Here is a 24,837-nt window from a genome sequence, read left to right as displayed (position 1 = left end):
AAAGCCTCCTTCACTCACGCCGCCAAACTTACCCTAGTAAAACTGACTACCCTACCTATGGCGACGTCATCTACAAAATAGCTTCCAACAGTCTACTCAGCAAACTGGATGTAGTCTATCACAGTGCCATCCGTTTTGTCACCAAAGCCCCTTACACCACCCACCACTGCGACCTGTATGCTCTAGTCGGCTGGCCCTCGCTACATATTCGTCGCCAGACCCACTGGCTCCAGGTCATCTATAAGTCTATGCTAGGTAGGGCTTCCCGGGTGGCGCAGTGGTCCAAGGCATTGTCGTGATAGCTGTGCCACCAGAGACTCTGGGTTCGAGCCTAGGCTCTGCTGCAGTCGTCCGTGACCGGCAGGTCCATGGGGTGACGCACAATTGGCCCAGCATCGTCCGGGTTAGGGAGGGCTTGGCCAGCACACACTAACAACTCCTGTGGTGGGCAGTGCATGCTGACCAGGTCACCAGGTACGGTGTTTCCTCTGACACATTGGTGTGGCTGGCTTCTGGGTTGAATGTGTGTTGTGTCAAGAAGCAGTGCGGCTAGCTTGGGTTGTGCTTCAGAGGACGCATGGCTCTCAACCTCATTGGTGTGGAAGCCAGCCACACCAATGAGACAAGACTGTAACTACCACCAATTGGATACCGCAAATAAAAAAGGGGTGAAAATAAAATTGGAGCACGTGCTCCAGCAGGTATATTACTTGCTACTATGGCACACTGAACTCAGAGAAGTAGTTGGTGAACCAGCTACTATGGCCTATTTAATGCCTTTAATGCACTTTCTTTTTTCTATTGTGCTTGTTTATTCCATGTGTAACTCTGTGCTGTTGTTTGTGTCGCACTGCTTTATCTTGGCCAGGTCGCAGTTCTAAATGAGGACTTGTTCTCAACTAGCTGGTTAAATAAAGGTGAAATAATTGTTTTCATTTAAAAATACCCAAAGCCTCCTTTGGCCGCCTTTCCTTCCAGTTCTCTGCTGCCAGTGACGAGTACATAGTACATAGTCCATCTGTAAATAGCCCACCCAATCTACCTACCTCATCCCCATATTGTTTTTATTTACTTTTCTGCTCTTTTGCACACCAGTATCTCTACTTGCAAATCATCATCTGCTCATCTATCACTCCAGTTTTAATTTGCTAAATTGTAATTACTTTGCCACTATGGCCTATTTATTGCCTTACCTCCTCACGCCATTTGCACACACTGTCTATATACTTTATTTTTTTCTATTGTGTTATTGACTGTACGCTTGTTTATTCCATGTGTAACTCTGTGTTGTTGTTTGTGTCGCACTGCTTTGCTTTATCTTGGCCAGGTCGCAATTGTAAATGAGAACTTGTTCTCAACTAGCTTACCTGGTTAAGGTAAGCTGGTTTTAAATAGGCAAAATAAAACTGATAGACCGCAATTGTGTTTATCTGAAAATGTCAATATCTTACTTTGAAAAGGGGGAAAAACGGTGTATCGCTCAATATTTAGATGAAGATGGATTATATTAACACTACTGTTAACTGCTGGGTTATTGCTATCATGCGGTGCCTTTCCTGTCCCCAGGAAATATCACTTCTTATTTAGTGTATAGTAGTCAGACATGCGGATTTCAAAAAGCTTTAAATACAAGGTCAGGTGTCCTTTACCTTAAAAACTCACAAATATGGATATTAAAAGCGAATTTTATGCATTTTCGAAATAAAAAATCAGTGGACATAGGAGTTTTTGCCATGTCCCCGGAGGTTATTCATCAACTTCTACGAGAAATATAAGCCATAAAATAATACAACATTTTTAAAAATTCTTCATTATTTTATAGTTCTAGTTAAATTCTCTCTCATAACTTTTTTACATGATTATTGTATTTATTTTTATTTATTTAAGATTTACTGAGTGTCCCTGATATCAATTTCCACCCTGTTACTTTGTTGTAAATTTTCCATTTAAGAAAACAACCCTTTCCTACAATGACACCACATTCAGGAAGTGTCATAATTTATTTGGTGGGAAAACAACGGTGCAAAGATAAATAAATATAAACACTCAGTTGTGTTTCATGTTGTTAGTCTGTATTTCCCACTCATTTACACCTTGTTAGGCAAAATTATATATACAAACAAAATCGAAATGTTAAACTATGTTTGATAGAGAAGTTCAAATCCTGTTCAAGTGTTTACCATTATTCTAGCTCAATCTTGGTCACTCACGGAGTTATGGCTAATTTAATCTCCAAATGTCCACTTTATTAGGTTCCACCCTGTTAAGAATTTTAATATACATATATATTTTTTTATATTTTCCGCTTTAAAATTAAGAGGTCCAAAAGGCACTGCTGTGTATGTGTTATAGATTTTTCAGATTGGACCAAAAAAATCGGATTAGGGATGTTTGTGATTGACTAGAATTCATCCCATGGGGGAACCTCTCTAAAATTGCCAATAGATGGCAGCAAATTCTAACTAGTTTGGTACAGCCGGAGCCGGCTTCATAATGTTTTGTATTTACTCCAACCTTAATATATACTCAAATTAAGGACATTCGTTAGATGGATAATCCCATATAATTATTTCCACATAAATACTTTAACATTATTTTAAACTAATTTCTCCAACATTTTTCACCATCGGTGGTTCTCGAAACTGCGACTTCCTCAAACTTTGAAAAATCGCACCTCCCCTTTTCAGTTGCTGTACAAAAGCTAAGAAAACGGAAGGTATCCGAAAGTTAGACGTCGTTGCTTCATGAAATGGCTGGGAAAATAAAGAAGTTTTACGACTTTTCAGCTAAATTGCTGTCTGGAGATTTGCTACATTTCTCCTCCCTAAAGGATAAAGTTGTGCTTATTGAAAATGTGGCGTCACTCTGAGGAACAACAACCAGGGACTACACTCAGATGAACGAGCTCCATTCGCAGTATTCTGAAAAGGGGCTCGTTGTTCTTGGGGTGCCCTGCAACCAGTTTGGCCATCAGGTAGGCATTCACTTATTTTTCTATATGAATTTCAATATTGCAGATTATTCAGTCTTATATTTGAAATGTGGTGGTCAAGTAGTGGTCAACTCTCAGACTGCGAGCCCAAATGTAGTTTGTCGCAGTTGTTGCAACATTGTAGATTGGTAATAACAACACTATTGTTAAACTCTGTCTGTGTAATACTTTTGGGACTCATCATTGAAACATTCGTAGTCCCCCCCCCCCATGTTGTTAACATGCTTCAATTAAGGACATTTCTGAAACAGATTTATTGTTTATTGATTCTGATTCTGTATAAACAGGAGAATTGTAAGAATGATGAGATCCTGAGGTCCCTGAAGTATATCCGTCCCGGAAATGGCTTTGAGCCCAAATTTCCACTTTTTGAGAAGATGGATGTGAATGGGAAGGATGCCCACCCCTTGTTTGTGTATCTCAAGGATAAATTGCCATTCCCCTCCGATGACTCCATGGCCCTCATGAGCGACCCCAAGTTCATCATGTGGAGCCCTGTCTGCAGGAATGACGTCTCCTGGAACTTTGAAAAGTTCCTGGTCAGTCCTGATGGAGATCCTTACAAGCGCTACAGCAGAAGGTTCCTGACCAGTGACATTGAGGCAGATATTAAGGAGCTACTCAATGTGAAATAAACCGTCCAGGCAGAGCTCTCACAGGGGTACAGTGGTGGTGGTGATAAGGATGTAGAGGGCCACAGGGACAACACAGAATGTCTTCACTCTCCTGTTAATCAGCAGTCGCACATTTTCTTCATCACAATCACAATATCCCTTCACCAGTACCAACGGCTTTTGCTACTAGCATCTGCCTCTGTAGGAATACGCCTGCTGCATTTGTTTCAATTGGCTTTGCTCTCCTGTGCAAGATACTCTTGTTTTTTTAGGCTCTTTACTGAATGAAGACATTCCTTAAAACCTTTGTTGTGAGGGGAGTTTCTGATAAAGATGTAAAGTCCTGAATCTAACAGTAGTGTATTACTCATGTATAGCAAAGACCAGTCAGTGGAGAAATAAATGTAATAAAAACATGTTTTTATTGGTTTTCATTTCCTTTAACTTTATGTAATTCTACATTTGAGGAGTAATAACAGTCACTTGAGGAGTGATAACAGGTTGATGGTTGATATTAACATACAATCAAAGTTTTTACAACAGAGCAATGTTCTATAGATTGTTACAATCAAATAGTTTTAATATTGGTTATAAATACTATAAACTGACTTTATGGTGTATAAAAAACAGAAACTACAGTAACTTGAACCAATGAAATATGACAGCCTAGATGTCTCTACAAAATAAAGTAGAGGGATACATAAAAAACTGCAAGTTTGCTGCTGAATAATTCACTTCTCTGATTGTTCTATGTATTGTAAAGTGAGCCCAGATTTAATCCTAATTTCAGACAGGTTTGTCTTGAAAATCTTTCCTGAGGAGTTGTTATCAACAGAAACCTATGTCACGATGCTCTGTGTACAGATAACTGGCTGAATGAGGGCCTTGTCATTGAGTACAGAAGTCATTGTAATAAACAGAAAGATCATACTCCCTTTCCATCTGCAACACAATCTCTAACATGCAGTGGTCCTCCTCTGAACTGGACACATCTCCATTGCTGCTGCTTCTGTCCTCTACTAAGCTGTCTGAACTGTGTTCCTCTGGTGATAGAAACTCCTTGTCTACGTCCTGATTCCCACACACACGGTGCAGCTCATTCTCAAACTCCAGTTTAGCCACTAGATCCTCCAGAGTCTGGATATCTGAAGTCCCTTTGCAGGGGACACAATGCAAGCTTTGAGTGGTTGGTGTTTGCCATCTCCTTTATGTGATAGCTTTGTGTCTTTAAACTAGTACAGGGGCTGACCTTAAACATTCATTTTGTTTAACATTGAAATGTGGAAAAATGAAAAATAACCACCAGCGTGTGAACATCACAAATTGTGTTTTAACTAATCTTTAATTAGTTGGTGTTTTAATACTAACCTAAAACTTCAAGTAGATCTTTAGGGAATGGAGCTTCGGATTTGCTTGACAGTGCAAAGCCCTCCCTTTTATGCCTTGACTTCTCTCGCCTTTTGAATGACAAAATGACAAATGACCTCAAAATAACATTGTTATAGTATAGCCCTATTGTAATTAAGTCTGTTTGCTTTTTATGTATCCATAATCTCTATACCTGACAAGTGGTTCCTCAAATTGGAGTTTTGTTTGTGAGTGACTGAGTGAGTCCTTGCTGGACTTATCAAGAGAAGAAGGTGTAGAGATCTCTAGTGCTGTAATATCCTCCATTGCACGGTCCAAGGCATCAGTTAGCCCTTGTCCTTGTTTACACTGTTTCAGGCTTGTTGGAGAGGCTAATGCTGTACAAATTAAATGGTTATGGTAGAATAGTGGCTGATATTCCATAGCGTCCGCTGGAAGTGCATCAGCAGTTGTCCTATTTTAAAGTCAGTCCCTGACAGTCTATTATTATATTTTTATTTTGAACCTTTATTTAACTAGGCAAGTCAGTTAAGGACAAATTCTTATTTGCAATGACGGCCTACACCGGCCAAACCAGGACGACGCTGGGCCAAATGTGTGTCGCCCTATGGGACTACCAATCACGGCCGGTTGTAATACAGTCTGGATTGCAATTAGCCCATGTCAACTAACATTTTATAGTTTACTAGGTGAGTTAGTCGAACCAGCTATCTAAACCTTGTAGTAATTATGGCCGAATTACTGACCAGGCACTCAAGGCATGTGCCTAGGGGCCCTGACCTCCAGGGGGCCCCCATTGATTTTGTTTGTCACTCTCACTCAGATATCTGTAGTAGAATGTGTAGAATTGCAGGAAAATAGCTTTAAAATTGCTAAATGTTTTCACCGTCCCAATTTAAAATGTGTAGAATTGCAGGAAAATAGCTTTAAAACTGCATTTTTCTCTCAACCATAGGGGGAAATGTGTAGAATTGCAGGAAAATAGCTTTAAAGGTGCCGGTTTTTCTCTCCACTGCCACTTAAATATTTTGCCTATGAGTTGTCCCCCCCCCAGACCCAGATCTGAGTGGATGACCCATGTTTCTGGGCATATTGACCCTAACCCCCTTGACATTTGATAAGGCAAGTTTCTTAGCTATTTTTTAAAAATTGATTATTATTGATTATAGAAGTATAGAAATTGTCATTGTTGGTATGCCTAAAGCTTCAAGCTAATAGCAACAAAAAACACATAGCTAAACTAGCTACCTTTGTACTTCAGCACCATGGAACGGGTGATATATATATATATATATATATATATATATATGCTAGCTATCTCGTGTCAATCGATCTGAAATAACAAGTACGTTAACATTAGCTCTTGTGTGTGGTGCGGGTTAGTGCTTGTTGGCCTCACCATTGTCGCTGATGTTGCTTGTTTGATAACTCTGACTGATTGTTAAAGTTCGAACTTGCTAAACTTCTGAAGGTCTTGGAATCTGCAACCGCCATCCTTGTCTCGTGATTAAGTAGCTAGTTGGACGTGTTGAATGTGGCTCGTGAGCAAACTGATTATGAACATGTAAACTCTTTCGCGTTTATGTTGCTGGAAAGGTTTCTGAAGTTGACATTTCAAATAGTTAATGGGAAGGGTTGTGGCTACGGTTAGGGTATGGACGTCCCAAGTATCCCGGATAGCTCTTACCATGCGATCAACCCACCCAACCCCCCTTGATGACAGCATTTGGCGCACCCTACCAGACGGCGGAAGTATTGAGTTTAGCAAACTCGTAAAGATGTCTATCCAGGATGACCCAGTTCAAAGAGAAATCCATCAGGATTGGGCAAATCGCGAGTATATAGAAGTGATCACGAGTAGCATCAAGAAGATTGCCGATTTCCTAAATTCATTTGGTAAGCTTTACCCAAGGCATTCCTTCCTGCTTTCGTCCAGTGGCTCGCTCGTTAGCTATCTAGCTAAACAAGCAACCGACCACTCCTAGTTAACGTTAGCTAGCTAACGAATACTTGCTAGCTAGCTTGGACTACGTACGGGTAGCGGTAACAGTATTTGATAGCTGGCCAGCGTGTAATGTTGTTACTGTCTTGTGAGCTTGACCTGAGAGAGCATAGCCCTGGTGCAGTCCATTGATGGTTGCTTATCTAGCCCGCATACGACACTAGCTTTAGGTAGCAGTGGTTGTTGCACAACAATTGCCAGTGGCATTATGAATGTCCTGGTCCCAGATATAATGCCTTCTTTAGCCAACTCTAATTTGGCATGCCAAGTAGTGTCTGAGGAGTTAGTTACACATTGCATACAGAGATCTGGGGTCAGGTTAATGCTATATTGTTATACTTTTTTTTTTTTTTACTATTGTCTGGCATCACACAATCCATATGTTTGAATTGAGTGTCCTGTGGATTGTGCTATGACCTCGAGGTTATATTTACTGTAGTGATCTACCTAAAATGAATTTGACCCTAATAGCTTAATAATAATAATAGGGCCAAACCAATCTAAGCCAAACTGTACTCAGCTGGCATGGCTACGCATCCATCACAATTGCTGGAACCTTGCTGGAATGGACAATATGAAATGAATAAGAACAAAACATCAAGTCAATTTTCATGTGAATTTATTTTCCAGATATGTCCTGTCGGTCCCGGTTAGCCACTCTTAATGAGAAGCTAACTGCCTTGGAGCGGAGGATTGAATACATTGAAGCAAGGGTAAGTGGTTTTGAAGTATGCACATGATGGTATGAGGTTATAAAATACTGGTACAGAAAAAAATCTGTTGGAACATCTGAAATTCATTATGTATCTGTTTCTCACTCCCAAGGTTACTAAAGGTGAAACCCTGACCTAGACCTCCAGATGACTGCTGAAACACCATGAATACACCACTTTTCCTAATTTTCTGTTAATTATTTTATACGTACTTACTGTATAGTTTACATTTGGCTTTGCCTAAACATCAGACTTTCCCATGGTTACTCCATGGATATCCGTCTGAAAGAAGTCGCTGTTAAAAAGACGCAATAGTCTCTACAAAGCAGAATGTTTACTAAAATGATATTTACACTTACTCTACCAGTTGTACATGCTGTTGGTCCTTTTGGCAATAGGTGGAGATAGGGTATCCACAGGAAAGTGTTGTTTACCTGACTTTTTGTGGCACCAGTAGGTTCTGTCGCTTGTATTTTCAATCTATCGATGCATTGCACGTGATTCACAATATGTAGACAATAGCCGAATATAGTCGACCGAAGAACATTTCCTCGCAATCAGCAGGAAGTGTTTGCTGTTAAGTTAGGCTCAGCCATATTGTGTAAGTGTTTGTCAAGTGCAAATTACATCCGTATTGAAAATAAAATACAAACGATATACAGACTAGCGTACTGAAGGTCGGGTTGATAACACTTACCTGTGGATATTTTGTATCAGATTACCTCTGACATAGGGACAAAATTGGCAGGCAACAGGTAAAGTAAGCTGAAATGAAGTTTGTTCAACATTCTGACTTGTAATGGGACTGTTTGGGAATGCTGAGCCTACATATTAGTGACAAGTGTGTAAGTATTTCACTCACTGATTCTACGAAGAGGCTACATTTGGCTCAATTTGTTTTGGACCTTTTTTGTTTGATCCTGAACATATACCTGACTATTTTGTGTGTTAACAGTTTTAAACTCCATACTAAATTCATGAGAAGGCTATTTCATCCATTTTTATGGTTCAAACAGTGTATTATGTGCACTCAATCGTAGAGTGGAGAAGGACAAGCTTATCACTCAAGAAATCACTGTACAACTGCATTCTTGCTTTGTTTATCTTGCCAAGTGAATGTCTAAGCATACATCCACCTGTGTTTGAAACATTTGAACAGTTGATTTACCTGCTGTGAATCATGAATGACAAAATCAAAATGAGAGGCTTATGTCCCCAAGTGCCAAGTTGACACTGTTGCTGTTTGTGTGTATTTATTAATCTTCTATTACTATCTCATGGTCATGTTTGTACAGTACATAGTGACAATTGTTTTATGGCAAAAAAATAAAGAAACTAACATTGAAAGTGCAGCTATGTGTCATTTTCTCCAGACAAAAGGTTTAAGTAGTAAAGATTATTCATTCTCACGCTCACAAGCTCCCGATGTTGCCTTTCATTAAATGTTATAGACCTGTGTGAAATGTTTTAGGCCTGTGAAAACCAGGCAGGACAGGCTACACCTAGCCTCGTACGAAGGCACCGATCACCCTTGAAAAAACTTCGTTACCCAACATGCATCGTCTTTTTCCACGTTCCAGCCCTAAGCATCTTGGGAAGGAGAAAGTGTTGACGAGTCAAACACCATTTTTCCCTTTGAAATGTGCAAGTCCTTGAATTGTTTTCAAACATATTTGTATACTATTTTAAAGCTTGTTTAAACTGGTGAGTTACAATGCTTCTGTATAGTTGTACTCCTATGCGTTACTATTTGTGTTCTTAACCTAGGTACCAGCTAGCTCAAGGCAAGTCTCAAATCAGCTAACGTTAGCTTGAAGCGTACGTCATTGTGTCTCCATCTTGCCTCTGCTTTCAGCAGACAAGCCAACTATCTAGCTAACTAGGTTGTATTTACATGCTGGAATAATAATACACTATTTTTTTTCTTGTCCCCCAATTCCACACATCTCCACCCTTTGATAGTCGTGGCAACCATTGAAATGGGACGGTGAGTTTAAATCAGCATAAAAATATTGTAGGTACTGTATTGTCTCGCTAGCAAGTTAGCTAACGTTAACAAGCTACTTTTTTGTTTGACCTTTTATTTAACTAGGCAAGTCAGTTAAAAACCATTTCTTATTTTACAATGACCGTCTACCCCGGACAAACCCTCCCCTAACCCGGACAAACCCTCCCCTAACCCGGACAAACCCTCCCCTACCCCGGACAAACCTTCCCCTACCCCGGACAAACCTTCCCCTAACCCGGACAAACCCTCCCCTAACCCGGACAAACCCTCCCCTACCCCGGACAAACCCTCCCCTAACCCGGACAAAGCTGGGCCAGTTGTGCCCCGCCCTATGGGACTCCCGATCACCCTCGGTTGTGATACTGCCCGGGATCGAACCTACTAAGTTAGCTAACTTACAACTACACTTGCAATAATATTTCGGTCAAAGTAATTTAGCTTGCTGATTTTGGCTTATGTAATGTTTACCATTCCATGGTTTGCTAGTAAGCAACTCTCCCTCCTATTAAACTAGCTAGGGCTTTAGGCATCGCATCATCAGTGACATTCTCAGTATGAGAACGCACAACCAGGTCTCAGCATTTCGTATTTAGTCTGAGACCAGACATGAATGCAGTGGTTTGTTGGATAACCCTCTTGACTAAATCCACACACAACAATTTCATCTTGAAGAATAAATCAGAATTGGGAAGATTACATTTCTAACTGTAAATAAAAGTACTTGGAAGTTATCTTGACCAATATACAATTGCATTGGAACACATTCTTTATTCCTTGAGTGTGTCAAATTTCAATCAGCTTTTTACTGTGTATATGTATGACTGACTGTGTGCACAGGTTGAGTCGCACAGAGCGTAGCGGCAGATACGGCGGCAACGATCTGGGCCGGGGTGAGTCAGAGTGGCGTGAGAGGGGAGAGCAGGACATGCGCCGATGGGGAGAAGAGAGACACAGCGAACGCTACGATGGAGGAGAACGCCGGGGGAGCAGAGGCAGTCCAGAGGTATGTGTTCTGAGTCAGACACCCAGTGACATGACTTGTAATGGGAGTGCATCCAAAACCAATCTCATTGATTACTAGTAGAGTCCACTGATCAGGGACCGGTATTAACGCTGGGCCGGGGCCAGTGAATCTCGTCTGTCCTGACCGGGGCAATAACTTTTCAGCACATTTTTGCCTTCCGGTTCAACATTTACCTTTAGTGTCGCGTTCTACCATGGAAAAGCATTAAAGACTACAAGTAGAAAATTCATGCAATTTGAACAATTTGATTTGTCTTTCATTCTAACCCCACCATGCTCCAGCGAGTACTGCTCTGAAAGTTGTGACATGAGTTGATGCCTTCACACTAGAGGTCAACCGATTAATCAGAATGGCCGATTTCAAGTTTTCATAACAATCGGTATTTTTGGGCGCAGATTTATTTTAAATATTTTTTATTTTTTAAATTTAAACCTACATTTAACTAGGCAAGTCAGTTAAGAACACATTCTTATTTTCAATGACGGTCTAGGAACGGTGGGTTAACTGCCTCGTTCAGGGGCAGAACAACAGATTTTTTTTCCTTGTCAGCTTGGGGGATCCAATCTTGCAAGCTTACAGTTAACTAGTGCACGCAATTAAGACCTGCCTCTCTCTCGTTGCACTCCACAAGGAGACTGCCTGTTACGCGAGTGCAGTAAGCTAAGGTAAGTTGCTAGCTAGCATTAAACTTATCTTATAAAAAACAAATAGCATTTCAAACGTCACTCGCTCTGAGACTTCTAGTAGTTGTTCCCCTTGCTCTGCATGGGTAACGCTGCTTCGATGGTGGCTGTTGTCGTTGTGTTGCTGGTTCGAGCCCAGGGAGGAGCGAGGAGAGGTACGGAAGCTATACTGTTACACTGGCAAAACTAAAGTGTCTATAAGAACATCCAATAGTCAAAGGTATATGAAATACAAATGGTATAGAGAGAAATAGTCCTATAATTCCTATAATAACTACAACCTAAAACTTCTTACCTGGGAATATTGAAGACTCATGTTAAAAGGAACCACCAGCTTTCATATGTTCTGAGCAAGGAACTGTAACGTTAGCTTTCTTACATAGCACATATTGTACTTTTAATTTCTTCTCCAACACTTTGTTTTTGCATTATGTAAACCAAATTGAACATGTTTCATTATTTACTTGAGGCTAAATAGATTTTATTGATGTATTATATTAAGTTAAAATAAGTGTTCAATATGGGCCTCCCAGGTGGCTAAGGGCGCTGTACTGCAGCGCCAGCTGTGCCACCAGAGACTCTGGGTTTGCGCCCAGGCTCTGTCGTGACCGGGAGGTCCGTGGGGCGACGCACAATTGGCATAGTGTCGTCTGGGTTAGGGAAGGTTTGGCCGGTAGGGATATCCTTGTCTCATCGCGCACCAGCGACTCCTGTGGCGGGCCGGGCGCAGTGCACACTAACCAAGGTTGCCAGGTGCACAGTGTTTCCTCTGACACATTGGTGCGGCTGGCTTCCGGGTTGGATGCGTGCTGTGTTAAGAAGCAGTGCGGCTTGGTTGGGTTGTGTATCGGAGGACGCATGACTTTCAACCTTCGTCTCTTCCGAGCCTGTACGGGAGTTGTAGCGATGAGACAAGATAGTAGCTACTAACAATTGGATACCACAAAAAAGAGGGTAAAAAAAATAAGTGTTCATTCAGTATTGTTGTAATTGTCATTATTACAAAAAAAAAAAAATGTAATCGGTATCAGCTTTTTTGGTCCTCCAATAATCGGTATCGGCGTTGAAAAATCGTAATCGGTCGACCTCTACTTCACACATCACACGTGAGCTTTCCAGAGGAAAAAGAAGTGCCCATCAATCTACTCGCTGAGCTTATTTATTTTAGGGGAATGTGATTTACAAAAGTAAACCTTCAATAGTGAACATACTAACAAAATGCTGGCTACTGTTGGTAGTCTACAAATAGAAGCTACAAATATAACAACTAGTCTTGGCTAGCCTACTGTATGATCTGCATCATACAAATTTTGTGCTTCAGTTGCAATTCTCCACTCAGATGAAGAATGACCATTGGTGAATTTATCAGCAGACAACGGTCTGATTTGATGTGTAGCTACTTGTCTCGTGTAGCCTATTTATTTATTTTCCAGTAAAATGCGAGATTAACTTCAAGCTAAACATGGGGAAATATAGCTAGTTATGTTTTTTCTAGGAAAAACATTATAAATGTACCTTGCCTTTTCATTGTTAGCTCATTTACTTGTGACTGCTAGTGAAATAGCTTTGCACATCTGTTGTCATCTGATGAAAATGAAGCCATTTTCGGTGTATGTTTTGGTTTAATGTTTTTTTATGTAAAGGAAAACTATACTACTATATATACAAAAGTATGTGGACACCCCTTCAAATGAGTGAATTCGACTATTTCAGCCACACCAGTTGCTGACAGGTGTATAAAATCGAGCACACAGCCATGCAAACTCCATAGACAAACATTGGCAGTAGAATGGCCTTAATGAAGAGCTCAGTGACTTTCAACGTTCCGCCATCATAGGATGCCACCTTTCCAACAAGTCTGTCAAATTTCTGCCCTGATAGAGCTGCCCCGGGCAACTGTAAGTGCTTTTATTGTGAAGTGGAAACGTCTAGGAGCAACAACGCCTCAGCCGCAAAGTGGTAGGCCATGTTTTTCATGGTTTGGGCAAGGCCTCTTAGTTCCAGTGAAGGGAAATCTTAACGCTGCAGAATACAATGACATTCTAGACAATTCTATGCTTCCAACTTTGTGGCAACAGTTTTAGGGAAGGCCTTTTCCTGTTTCATGACAATTGCCCCTCGCACTAAGCAAGGTCCATACAGAAATGGTTTGTCGAGATCGGTGTGAAAGAACTTGACTGGCCTGCGCAACGGCCTCACCCCAACCGCATCGAATACCTTTGGGATGCAATGGAAGGCCGAAACCTAGCCAGCCCTAATAGCCCAACATCAGTGCCCGACCTCACGAATGCTCTTGTGGCTGAATGGAAGCAAGTCCTCACAGCAATGTTCAAACATCTAGTGTTGCCTTATTAAAGCCTTATTATCTATCCTGATGCCTAGTCAATTTACCCTGCCTTCATCTACCTCAAATACCTTTTATTATTATCCTCTATCCTGATGCCTAGTCACTTTACACTGCTTTCATTTATATATCTCCCTCAAATACCTCATACACCTGCGCATTGATCTGGTTCTCCCTGTATGTATCTCCATTCTTGTATATTTTATTCCTCTTGTTGTATTTGGTGCATGTGACATACAATTTGATTTGAATATATAATACACAGAAAGCACATTTTTGACTGCAATGCCCCTTTAATAAATATATATATTTATAATAACCAGCTGTAGCCCATTTAATAGCTGAATATGACGAGAAGGCATGTCAACCTATAGGCCCTGCATGAACCCAATGAACTTAAGAACTACACAATGTCCTAGCCAGTAGAAATTCTGTTCTGGACAGTAGGTTTTTGGTTATTTGGGATAGTGAGGACAAAAGTTAGCATTGGTCCATGCTAATGCACACTGTTTTATCCACTCCAGCAGAGAGACAGGAAGCGACGGAACAGCGATAGATCTGAAGACTGTTACCACTCTGATGGAGACTACCCTGAGCAGGAATACAGGGAGGAGCCAGGGGAGGAGAAGGAGAGTAAAACCATCATGCTCCGGGGCCTATCTCTTCACATTACAGAGGGAGACGTAAGTTTCTCTTTCTCTGCTTTAGACACACCACCTGTGGTTTGGTTGGCTGCCATTTTCTCTGCGAAGAAGGGTGGGGGCACTACTGTATAGCCTACTCTGTGAAGAAGGGTGGGGGCACTACTGTATAGCCTACTCTGTGAAGAGTAGGCTATACAGTGAAACTAAAGGAGACATTAGTAACTATGTATAATGTCAAGTGAAATGGGTTCCAGAACTTAAGGCTATGGATTTAATGTCTGTCTTTCTCTTGCCGTCCAGATCCGAGCTGCCCTGGACCAGCTGGAGGGACCCCAGCCAATAGATGTCCGCCTGATGAAAAAGAGAACAGGTGAGACCCAGGCGTACCACGCAGCCCCCCTCCCCCCACACTATATTTGACTACAGGGCCAATCTGCTTCAGTTGACTTCAGTTTTGCTATAGCAACATAAAAATCGGAAATTGTTAAGAATTAATGTCAAGCAAAGAAACAATTTTATTTTGTCTTAAGATGTGGAGCGAAAAGGTAAGAAAGGCCATCAGCCAGCCAAGCTGCTTTAAATGAGAGAAACACTGATCATAGAGGCACACTGAGTATGTCTGGGCCAGTGTCATCCTGCAGCATTTCTTGCTATGGCAAAACCCAAAAGGAAGGGCCCACTGTTTGCCGTACTGGCCCCTGAAGCAGTTTGTGACAGAGTTTGAATGTTGTGCCCATGGACTCTGACTAACACTCCTCCCGTCTATATTTGAATGCTGTCTCTAGGTATAAGCCGAGGTTTCGTCTTCGTGGAGTTTTATCACTTGCAAGATGCTACCCGATGGATGGAGACCAATCAGGTTGCTTCACAATCGCCAAGTCTAGTTTTTTATTTTTTATTTTTATTTTTTACCTTGGGGCTCTGAAAAAAGACAACCAAATGGCAACCAAAGTGATTATAAATAAGAACTGAGGTTTTGAAGGAAATGTGGATTTTTAGTTGGAGAATACAATATTGGAATCTGAATATGGTATCCAGAAAGACTGCATGATTTTAGAGGTTTATTTAGCATTTCACTGATCCTAATTCCATCCCACCCCCAATATTTTCATGGTGTAAGACTAAGTTAAGACAAGAAAATTGAACCATGTAGCCTAATTTATCGGAAGCTTAACTTAAAACACTTGATTTTCAAACCAGCTTTGAGATTGTAGTACCTTGCAATCTGGCTGGTAAGAGTTTCCTGATTTAAATAAAATTGGCCTAAGGCCTTCGGGGGACAAATGGTGAATTTGTACTCCTTATAGCCCAGTGGCCTCTCCAAATTTGAGCACCCCCCCCCCCCCCCCCCCTTTTTTGTTGTTTTTGATTACTTTGATTTATGCTGTGCTTCTTAGCAAATGAATTTTCATCCAATGTCTGTTGTGGGGAGCTTATCCCTGGTTCCAGGAAAGCTGATAAAAGTATCTCTCATGTTAACATTATACACACTGCTCCGGCTCAGTCTGGACACTCGGGTCCCAAACACCTTAAGAACCCTCTGTACACAAGCTCACATACACATCTTTCTGTCTGTCTTTGACACAAACTCCAACCGGGGGTCCCTTCCCTACCTGCCAGCACTGCTTGTTCTTTGGTTGCAGCTAGAGTGAGACCTGTGCCTGCCAAGAAGCTTGAAATTACCAACATTTTGAACCTCCTCTTGCAGAAACTCCTGGTCATCCAAGGCAAGAGTGTGGCCATGCACTACAGCATCCCGCGACACAAGTTTGAAGACTGGCTCTGCAACACTGTAAGTTTCTTTTGTGGCTTGACTCCATGTCCAACCCTGCTGCCCACACTATATTTACCTTCCACTCCTATCTGAAATGCTGTAGTGACAACGTTAGGCCCTCAATTGTTAGTTACCTTATAGTCCAGAATGAGCTCCTGCCAAATGAGTTGGAGCACGTCGTTAGGTATAGGGATCCCTGATTTCATTAGTTGCCAGGGTGAGCATTTGGCTCAGGTAAGTACCGTATGCTGCACCGCTGTTAGTTTGCTATTCATCTGAGGCAGCAGTGTCCTGGACATAAGTAGCTGTATTATCAATAAAAATGATGTGACCGGTTGCTTGCAGTGCGGCCTGTACAATTTCCGGAGGAGGCTGAAGTGCTTCAGGTGTGGAGCAGCTAAAGCTGGTAAGTAGTTCCTGAACCAGGAAGCCACTGCCTGCACCCATCTGGATGGCCTGAGACAATGTTCAGGCAAGAGGGGCTGCGCACAGGACCAGTACAGAATACTGATATATATACTTTAGAAATGCCAACCCTATTAACACGACTGTCATCATGGCCCCATAAACACTGACCAATCATATTCCTTAGTATTGTGAACAAATCAGATTTAGCTGAAAACGTACGTGAGAATTGACTGGCGGAATAGCGAGGATGTCAAATCCCTGTGGAGATGATTTTTTTTCCTAACTCATGTCCTGGACTCTCATGGGTACTGAGGGTGAGATGACGTTAATGCCCTGCTCTCATTCTGTCTGCCTCAACAGAGGGTGAGACCAACACCACTGGAGTCACAGAGATCCAGCCGAGTGGAGACTACTACGGCGACAGTGAGTACCTCTCCACAAATGGGCAGCCCACAGACACACACCCATAATGTCCTGTCAGATGTCATGGGGGAGGGGGGTTTGAGGAGAGCCAGTGAGAGACTTTAGACTGTTTGTGTTCATGTCCTCTCCAGCAATCATCCTGAGGAACATAGCCCCTTTGACCACGGTGGAGGCCATCTTGACAGCCCTGGCCCCCTACGCCAACCTGTCACCCAGCAACATCCGTCTCATTAAGGACAAACAGACGGGCCAGAACAGAGGCTTCACCTTTGTACAGCTCTCCTCCCCTCTGGTACGCCATCCTTTAAGAAGACGTCTCCACATATACACATGATATGGTCTTTGATTTTAGTTTCTCTACAGAACATCCTCTGACTTCATTGATGTCCCTTATGATTATGAATGGCCATATTGCTCGACTGGTGCTTCTCATCTTTGGCTTGATTAAGTGAAATCTGTATAAATGTTTCTGTGTAAAATAGTCTTAAGTGCTTTGTTTTTTTCTGCGTCACAGGAGGCATCTCAGCTTCTAACCATCCTACAAGGACTACAGCCTCCTCTCAAGCTGGATGGAAAGACCATTGGTGTGGACTATGCCAAGAGTGCCAGGAAGTGAGTGTCCTGTCACAGATGTCAGTGGTTTTCAGTAAATTATGTCCTCAGAGGGCGTAGTGATGGCAGCGTCTCTAATCTTGACTCTCCTCTCTTCAGGGATCTCTTGCTCCCAGACGGTAACCGGATCAGTGCCTTCTCTGTGGCCAGCACAGCCATCGCTGCTGCCCAGTGGTCCTCCAGCCAGGTAACCCACACACCGCTCATATTCAGCCACAGTCTTTTGTTTTGCCACACACATACTAAGATACAGTATATTCCTTCCTAGCCTCAGCAGGGTGCTGAAGGACATCTGTCAGAGTACAGCTACCTAGAGGAGGGCTACGCTCCCTACACACAGGTATGATGATCGGCGGGGAGGTTACCCCAGTCTGGAAATCCCTGGGGTTTATTGCAAATGCTCCAATGTGACTGACTGCCTTCCTTTCTGTGTTGCTAGGACTACCAAGCCTACTACCAGCAGGCAGCAGGAGACCCTTCCCAGGGGAATGGAATACTGGGAGGTAAGAGGAAACATACAGTCTGCAATTCATTCCGTGTCGATACCTTTAACAGATCATTTCCCTGTAGAGAGGTCAGTAAGGCAGGGCTGTCATTTTGTCAGCTTTGCTGTACAGTGTTTCTACAGAACCCCTAGCTGCTTTAATAATTAGGGATAAAGAGGGTTAGGGGTGTTGGAATCCCAGGTGGTGGTGTCAGTGTTCTACATCAGTACGCTGTTGACACTACTTGTACTGTGAAGGATGTAGGAAGCATTGGAAGCATTATAACAATCATTGACTTGTACGGTAAGGCATCAGGTACTAAAGATCTGTTTCCAAAAGAGGTGTTGGTAATAGCATGTTATAAAGCCTGGGAGTCTTGTATTGACAGCGGCTCCAGGTGTCCCAGCAGCTACAGGAGTGGTGATCTCACAAGGTGCACAGGTCTACCAATCCAACCTCATCAGTCACACTGCCACACAAGTAAGTCCTATGTATTTAACCTATGAGCTTGTCACGACACACAGCCTTATTTACTGCACAACTCACAATGTGCTCACTGTAAAGATTCCCACAATTACCAATTATGTCTTTGCAGGCGTTGCAATTGGCCCAGCAACTGGAAGCCAAACAGACCGGAATTCACTCGGCAGCTGCGATGACAGCGCCGGTTTCCACAGCCACAGCGACACTCTCTGGACTGGCCACTGACACAGGTTAGAGCCTCACTCGTCTACCTGTGTGACTGACACTGCAGGTTCCCTGTCTGACTGACACTGCAGGTTCCCTGTCTGACTGACACTGCAGGTTCCCTTTCTGACTGACACTGCAGGTTCCCTGTCTGACTGACACTGCTGGTTCCCTGTCTGACTGACACTGCTGGTTCCCTGTCTGACTGACACTGCTGGTTCCCTGTCTGACTGACACTGCAGGTTCCCTGTCTGACTGACACTGCAGGTTCCCTTTCTGACTGACACTGCAGGTTCCCTGTCTGACTGACACTGCAGGTTCCCTGTCTGACTGACACTGCAGGTTCCCTGTCTGACTGACACTGCTGGTTCCCTGTCTGACTGACACTGCTGGTTCCCTGTCTGACTGACACTGCAGGTTCCCTGTCTGACTGACACTGCATGTTCCCTGTCTGACTGACACTGCAGGTTCCAGTGCAGAATTGAAAACAATAGAACACTTGTGGAATGCTTTCAGATGTAAAATGATCTACTCTGTTCAAGCCAGGTGTTTGACTCTTTTAATATTCCATACTCTGTCTTCATCCTCAGCTGTACCTGATACCTCTACCTACCAGTATGACGAATCCTCTGGCTTCTACTTCGACCCTCAAACAGGCCTCTACTACGACCCAAATACCCACGTTAGTACCCACACACTGTGTTTTCTCTTGCTGTTCTGCATTGTTCCACAATGCCGTCTGAGTTGTGCGAACACTTGGTCTGTGGGTGTATGTGTTTTTATAGTGGTAGTTTCTCCTTTCCTTCAGTACTACTACAACTCCCAGACGCAGCAGTACCTCTACTGGGACAGTGAGAAGCAGACGTACGTCCCTGCCTCAGCCGCCGACCAAACTGAGCAGAGTGCGAATGCATCAGCAGCAGCTAGCAACGAGGCTAAGGAATCCAAGGAGAGGAAACAAGAAAAGCCCAAGAGCAAAACGGCTCAGCAGGTAGACAGAGGGATATCTAGACAGCATAACTTTAGACTTGTGATAATTGTGTGTAGTTTGTTCAAGTGTATTTGTCTAAGAGGGGGTAATTGGTTCTGCAGCAGAGGAGCACACAATACTTAACACACATTAAAAACACATGGATTACAGTGATACACAATGATACTGCTGAATACCGTGGTTGGTGTGTCTGAGTTGTTCTGGTTGGCCTTTCAGATCGCTAAGGACATGGAGCGCTGGGCGAAGAGTCTGAACAAGCAGAAGGAGAACTTTAAGAGCAGCTTCCAGCCCGTCAGCCAGGAGGAGAGGAAAGAGGCCGCGGCCGCTGACGCAGGCTTCACACTCTTCGAGAAGAAGGTAGCCATTTTAAGTCTATCCATGATAGTTTGAATCCTTTAGAAAACCCATCCAGGAAATCTTAACATTGACTTGATGGTAGATTGACGAGGTGGACTGAGTAGTGTTGTGGTGTGACTTTACAGCAGGCTGGAAGCTTGGAAATGCTGATGTCAGAAGCAGTGCAGCGCCCTGAGGAGCAGGCCCCAACCAACTCAGCCAAGGTAAGATAATGTTACTACACTCCAATGTATGAGCTGCAATTTTAGAGTACATTTTCCAGTCTGGTATGGTAGCTACCTAGTTAATATACAACCATCTGGTTGTCCTTCTCCAGGTTGGTCTGGTGGCAGCCTATAGTGGTGACAGTGACCCAGAGGAAGGGGGTGCAGCAGAGCCGGAGCACGGTGGTGAGCAGGACCAGCTGACAGACTGGAAGAAGATGGCGTGCCTGCTGTGTAGGAGACAGTTTCCCAATAAGGACGGCCTGGTGCGCCACCAGCAGCTCTCAGACCTCCATAAGGTACTTATCACTGACTCGAAGGAAGAACTCCAAAATAGTCCACTTTCTCAACTGTAATGAAAAGCTAATCTGGGAAAGGAAGAGCTTGAAATGTATGAATGAAGTGTAGGTGAAGTGAAGGTCTTTGACTTATTTGTCTTTTCCCAGCAAAACCTGGAGGTCCATCGCAGATCTAAGCTGAGTGAGGCCGAGCTGGAGGAGCAGGAGAGGAGAGAGACCGAGGTAACGGCTCAGACATGGAGACGATGCTGCTAACTGTTTTAGTTGGGGTTCAGTTAATAGAAACCCTGTTATCAGGTGTGTTTCTACATTCATTCACACTCTCTGTTTCTCTTTCTTGCTCTCGGTCTGTGAACAGATGAAGTACAGGGACCGGGCTGCGGAGAGGAGAGAAAAATACGGCATCCCTGAACCCCCAGCACCCAAGAAGAAGAAATTCACTGCACAGCCAGCACCAGTCATGTTAGTGCTAGTGTTATGCCGTGCACTTACTTCTTAAGCCTTGTTCACACTGGCAGTTTGAAGTGACTCAAATCCATATTCTGATATTCCAAGACACATTTCAAACCACCTTCATAGTTGAAAAGAACCATGTGAATGTGCTGGCTAGCTAGTTGACCTTTTTGGCTAGCTAGCTAGCTAGCCAAAAAGGACTCATTTTGAAAGTTGGTTAATCTTATCCTTTGAGGCATTAAGTGTTCTACTATGATTTTGAACATTCAAAGCAACTGGGAAACTTCTATGGCAGGCATTGTCTCCTTAACGTGCTACATAACTTCTGACTGATAGGAAGCACGAGCACCACCACCAGTCAGCCTACACCACTGCACACACACCCAGCGTTACTATGACAACTAGCATAGCCATGTCAGCAAATTACTGCTGTCTTAACAAACACCTGATTTGGTCGCTTGTAACTTGCTGTTTGGACAGTCAGTATTCCAAAACAGATTTGAAAAACAAAACTGTTTTGAGCATTAAGGTCTGCAGTGTGAACAAGAACCTACATTGATGTTCTGTGACATGAGATTGGGTAATAATGATTGTTGTGTCATTTCCCCCTCTGCAGTAACTATGAACAACCCACCAAGGACGGTCTGAACAGTGACAACATAGGGAACAAGATGCTGCAGGCCATGGGATGGCAGGAGGGCAGAGGTCTGGGCCGTAACCAGCAGGGCATCACTGCGCCTATAGAGGTGAATCTCGTCCAGTTAAACCAGTAATAGTGCTGCTTCAACCCAACAGCTAAACATAAGGAAACTGTTAAGGTGTCTTTCATATACAACAAGTCTGTTAAGTTTGCTGTATAAATGCAGAGCCGTGGTAGAGGTAACATTCCCCGGCACGTCACATATACAACTTCCCACCGGAGACCAGGGTTCAATCCCTGGGCACACCCTTCCCACTGTCTTTCTCTCCACCTAATTTCCTTACTGTCTGAATGTGTTTAAACACCTAAGCAATATATTGGAAAATAAGTATATAGAGATGGATAGAGATTTTTTTTGTTATTTAATATGCCAGTGATTCCAGTGTCATATTGCTTTACTGATCACAGGCCTGCTGTCATCTCTCTACAGGCTCAGCTGAGGGCAAAGGGGGCTGGTCTTGGAACCAAAGGCAGCAGCTACGGCCTGTCTGCCTCCGACACATACAAAGACGCTGTCCGCAAAGCCATGTTTGCCCGCTTCACTGAAATGGAGTGATTTGCCCAATCCACCTGCCTCCTAAGAATGGACACATCCTTCTGGACCTGGGCCCAGATTCACGAAACACTTCTTATGCAAAAACTTAAGAAGCTTCTTAAGGATATAGAAAGATGTTTGTAAGTGCAATTCCTCAACAGTATCTGAAGATTTTATGATTTTTCTTACCATCTTCTCAAATATCTTCTTGGGATGTTTGTTGCTAAGCAACCGTTTTAACTAGCAATGCCAATCATGTTACCGTATTTCTTACTGAGATCACTATTCTAAAACAAGTTCTTGGGTTTAAATAATCAATACTGATACTTTCAGATGAAGTTTGTGTGAATTAAACATGTTCAATTGTTTTCAATTGCATTTTCTCTCACTGCCCTGAGTTTAAGACAAGGGTTTCGCTATCTTGGAATTAACAACATTTCCATGAACTTTATTTTCAAGAATCTAATTTCTTAACTTTTTGCTTAAGGAGAAGCATAAGAAATGTTCCAATAACCCTTTTTGAGGAATAGCATCTTTACTTAGTCCATAGTTAAGGAAAAAATGGCAGTTAAGAAGACATTTCTTCATAAGAAGATTTTGTGAATCTGGGCCCTGGTCCTATGTTCCCTTCCTTTCTGTGTGGGACCATCACCCAGGGGTATCCTAACATCCTTCCCTACAGTCATCCATTAAAAGACACCTTGAGATGAGCTGAAGGGATTGTAATGGCGGCATGGAGAAGATGACACGCTCGATAAGGGGATTGGATTGAGAATTATGTTTACTGTACTCATTAGCCTGGCAGGGAAGAGAGGCATAAAGAAAGGACTGGTCTTTAATGGAGAAAGTGTAAAACTATGAATTATGTAACTTATAATTTGTGTATATATACGCACAGGTCATTATTTCCTTCTGTAAGAATGAAGATATAGACATGTTTTTCTCCTTTTGTTGTGGCAATAGTATTTAAATTATTGTACATTCTGTATGATATGCTTTCTCATTTTGTACAGAAAATATTAAATAAGATTGATCACTCAATTCGTGTGGAACATTGGTTGTAAGTGATGAGCGTAGCTCCCCATGTATAGTGCAATGACTAAGTCACTGGATAAGTCTGCTAAATTACTAAAATATAAATTTACACAAGATGTTCAACTTTGAATCCTTAACATTTGAGTTCAATGCAAGGTTAATTGACTAGGATAACATGCAATCTAGAGTCACATACCAAACTTGCCTTCTCAACCGGTCAGTACAGAGACATAACATTGAGGAAATCCGGAATACATTTCTAGTGTGGGCTCTAGGGTCACATTTCTCCTGAAGCAGGGCCACTACATTTGATTTAAACCTAAAATAAATGTTCTGCAGATGCAGTCCACCCCACCCCCACTTCCTTTCCTCTTACCACAGGCATGGCCATTCTAACAAACTGAAGCTAGAGAATACTGAACTACCTGCTACCAATTTTCCACCAGGATCTACCTGGTGACTCACTACCAGGTAATGGCGTTCCTCTCCTCCCCGGTGACTCACTACCAGGTAATGGCGTTCCTCTCCTCCCCGGTGACTCACTACCAGGTAATGGCGTTCCTCCCCGGTGACTCACTACCAGGTAATGGTGTTCCTCCCCGGTGACTCACTACCAGGTAATGGCATTCCTTTCCTCCCTGGTGACTCACTACCAGGTAATGGTGTTCCTCTCCTCCCCGGTGACTCACTACCAGGTAATGCCATTCCTCTCCATGGGGCTCTTAAGCAGCCCAGGACTGAGTTTGGGAAACTGTGATTTAGCAGGCACTCTAATCCAAACAATGAGCTGGTGAAAGGGGCAGGGGGAGCCATTGGTCTAACAGAGAACCCCACTGCCTGCTGGAGATGGATGGTAGCAGGACCTGAGCAGGCTAGTCTACCGGTTGATTTTGAATCCCAGCTTTTGAATGTAGAGACCCCTTTAACACAATCTTCAACACGAGCAAAGTTCATCACACCAGTAGACATTAGAAAAACAGGTGGCCAGCTGCAACACAATTTCAAGCATGGGGAGTCCATTCCAAGCTAAATGTCTAGACTCTAGAGCTTCTGGTGTTGGATACAAACACAATTGTGCAAGCAAATATGTCATTAGAACTGTTCCCACCATTGAGAAACTATGCACTTTTCAATATCTGAAATCTTTGAAGGAAATCATTGTGGATAGGAACACAAACAGTACATCTTTCCAACAGAGCATTAAGAGGAATAATGTACCAGTGCTTAACAATGCTAAGGCAAAGCCAGTCACAAAAGAGAAAAAAGTAACAATCAGCATTAAAAAGCGATCAAGTTCCGAGATGGAAATCTGCATGAGTTTTTCTCTCCCGAGAATACGAATGTCCTCCAGCCCTTTCAAATAACAGCATGCTTAACTTGCCCCCAGATCTTACATGCTAGGCCTGATCGCTGTAGATTCCTACCCACCTGTGCCTTCTTCTTTTGATGCACACCCGCAAAGTTTCCACATTTGGCAAATATG

General features: G+C 42.8%; 3 protein-coding genes across 3 annotated transcripts; all 3 read left to right on the top strand.

Annotated features, from left to right (window-relative positions):
• The first annotated feature begins 2,657 nt into the window (after positions 1-2,657).
• Positions 2,658-4,032, top strand: LOC100135925 (glutathione peroxidase 1). The gene is made up of 2 exons (XM_021569971.2): positions 2,658-2,974; positions 3,280-4,032. The coding sequence occupies exons 1-2, from the start codon at positions 2,897-2,899 to the stop codon at positions 3,625-3,627; spliced, it is 426 nt and encodes a 141-aa protein (XP_021425646.1). The 5' UTR covers positions 2,658-2,896; the 3' UTR covers positions 3,628-4,032.
• A 2,590-nt stretch (positions 4,033-6,622) lies between these two features.
• Positions 6,623-9,036, top strand: LOC110494680 (probable protein BRICK1-A). Its single transcript, XM_021569965.2, has 3 exons — positions 6,623-6,870; positions 7,607-7,689; positions 7,802-9,036. Exons 1-3 carry the CDS (start codon positions 6,663-6,665, stop codon positions 7,826-7,828), a joined length of 318 nt encoding a protein of 105 aa, XP_021425640.1. The 5' UTR covers positions 6,623-6,662; the 3' UTR covers positions 7,829-9,036.
• Positions 9,037-9,244: 208 nt separating this feature from the next.
• On the top strand, positions 9,245-23,360 carry LOC110494672 (RNA-binding protein 5-B). The gene is made up of 25 exons (XM_021569943.2): positions 9,245-9,393; positions 9,652-9,676; positions 10,535-10,700; positions 14,273-14,431; positions 14,693-14,762; positions 15,178-15,251; positions 16,101-16,184; positions 16,512-16,572; positions 16,935-16,997; positions 17,129-17,289; positions 17,512-17,609; positions 17,709-17,796; positions 17,878-17,949; positions 18,049-18,112; positions 18,483-18,574; positions 18,690-18,807; positions 19,372-19,463; positions 19,590-19,772; positions 19,989-20,129; positions 20,255-20,332; positions 20,446-20,631; positions 20,779-20,853; positions 20,990-21,093; positions 21,701-21,830; positions 22,215-23,360. The coding sequence occupies exons 2-25, from the start codon at positions 9,669-9,671 to the stop codon at positions 22,338-22,340; spliced, it is 2,493 nt and encodes an 830-aa protein (XP_021425618.2). The 5' UTR covers positions 9,245-9,393; positions 9,652-9,668; the 3' UTR covers positions 22,341-23,360.
• Positions 23,361-24,837: the final 1,477 nt, after the last annotated feature.

Source organism: Oncorhynchus mykiss, chromosome 17, assembly GCF_013265735.2.
Source record: "Oncorhynchus mykiss isolate Arlee chromosome 17, USDA_OmykA_1.1, whole genome shotgun sequence".
NCBI classification, from domain to species: Eukaryota; Metazoa; Chordata; class Actinopteri; order Salmoniformes; family Salmonidae; genus Oncorhynchus; species Oncorhynchus mykiss.
This window is presented reverse-complemented; position numbering and strand designations above follow the sequence as displayed.

Bases quoted from the DNA above. Each gene is read 5' to 3' on its own strand.
- LOC110494672 (XM_021569943.2), top strand. The intron at 10,701-14,272 runs GTATGTGTTCTG...TATCCACTCCAG, and splicing joins GGAGCAGAGGCAGTCCAGAG to CAGAGAGACAGGAAGCGACG. The intron at 21,094-21,700 runs GTTAGTGCTAGT...CCCCCTCTGCAG, and splicing joins GCACAGCCAGCACCAGTCAT to TAACTATGAACAACCCACCA.
- LOC100135925 (XM_021569971.2), top strand. From the start codon at position 2,897: ATGAACGAGCTCCATTCGCAGTATTCTGAAAAGGGGCTCGTTGTTCTT. The intron at 2,975-3,279 runs GTAGGCATTCAC...CTGTATAAACAG, and splicing joins GCAACCAGTTTGGCCATCAG to GAGAATTGTAAGAATGATGA.
- LOC110494680 (XM_021569965.2), top strand. From the start codon at position 6,663: ATGCGATCAACCCACCCAACCCCCCTTGATGACAGCATTTGGCGCACC. The intron at 6,871-7,606 runs GTAAGCTTTACC...TTTATTTTCCAG, and splicing joins CGATTTCCTAAATTCATTTG to ATATGTCCTGTCGGTCCCGG. The intron at 7,690-7,801 runs GTAAGTGGTTTT...CTCACTCCCAAG, and splicing joins TTGAATACATTGAAGCAAGG to GTTACTAAAGGTGAAACCCT.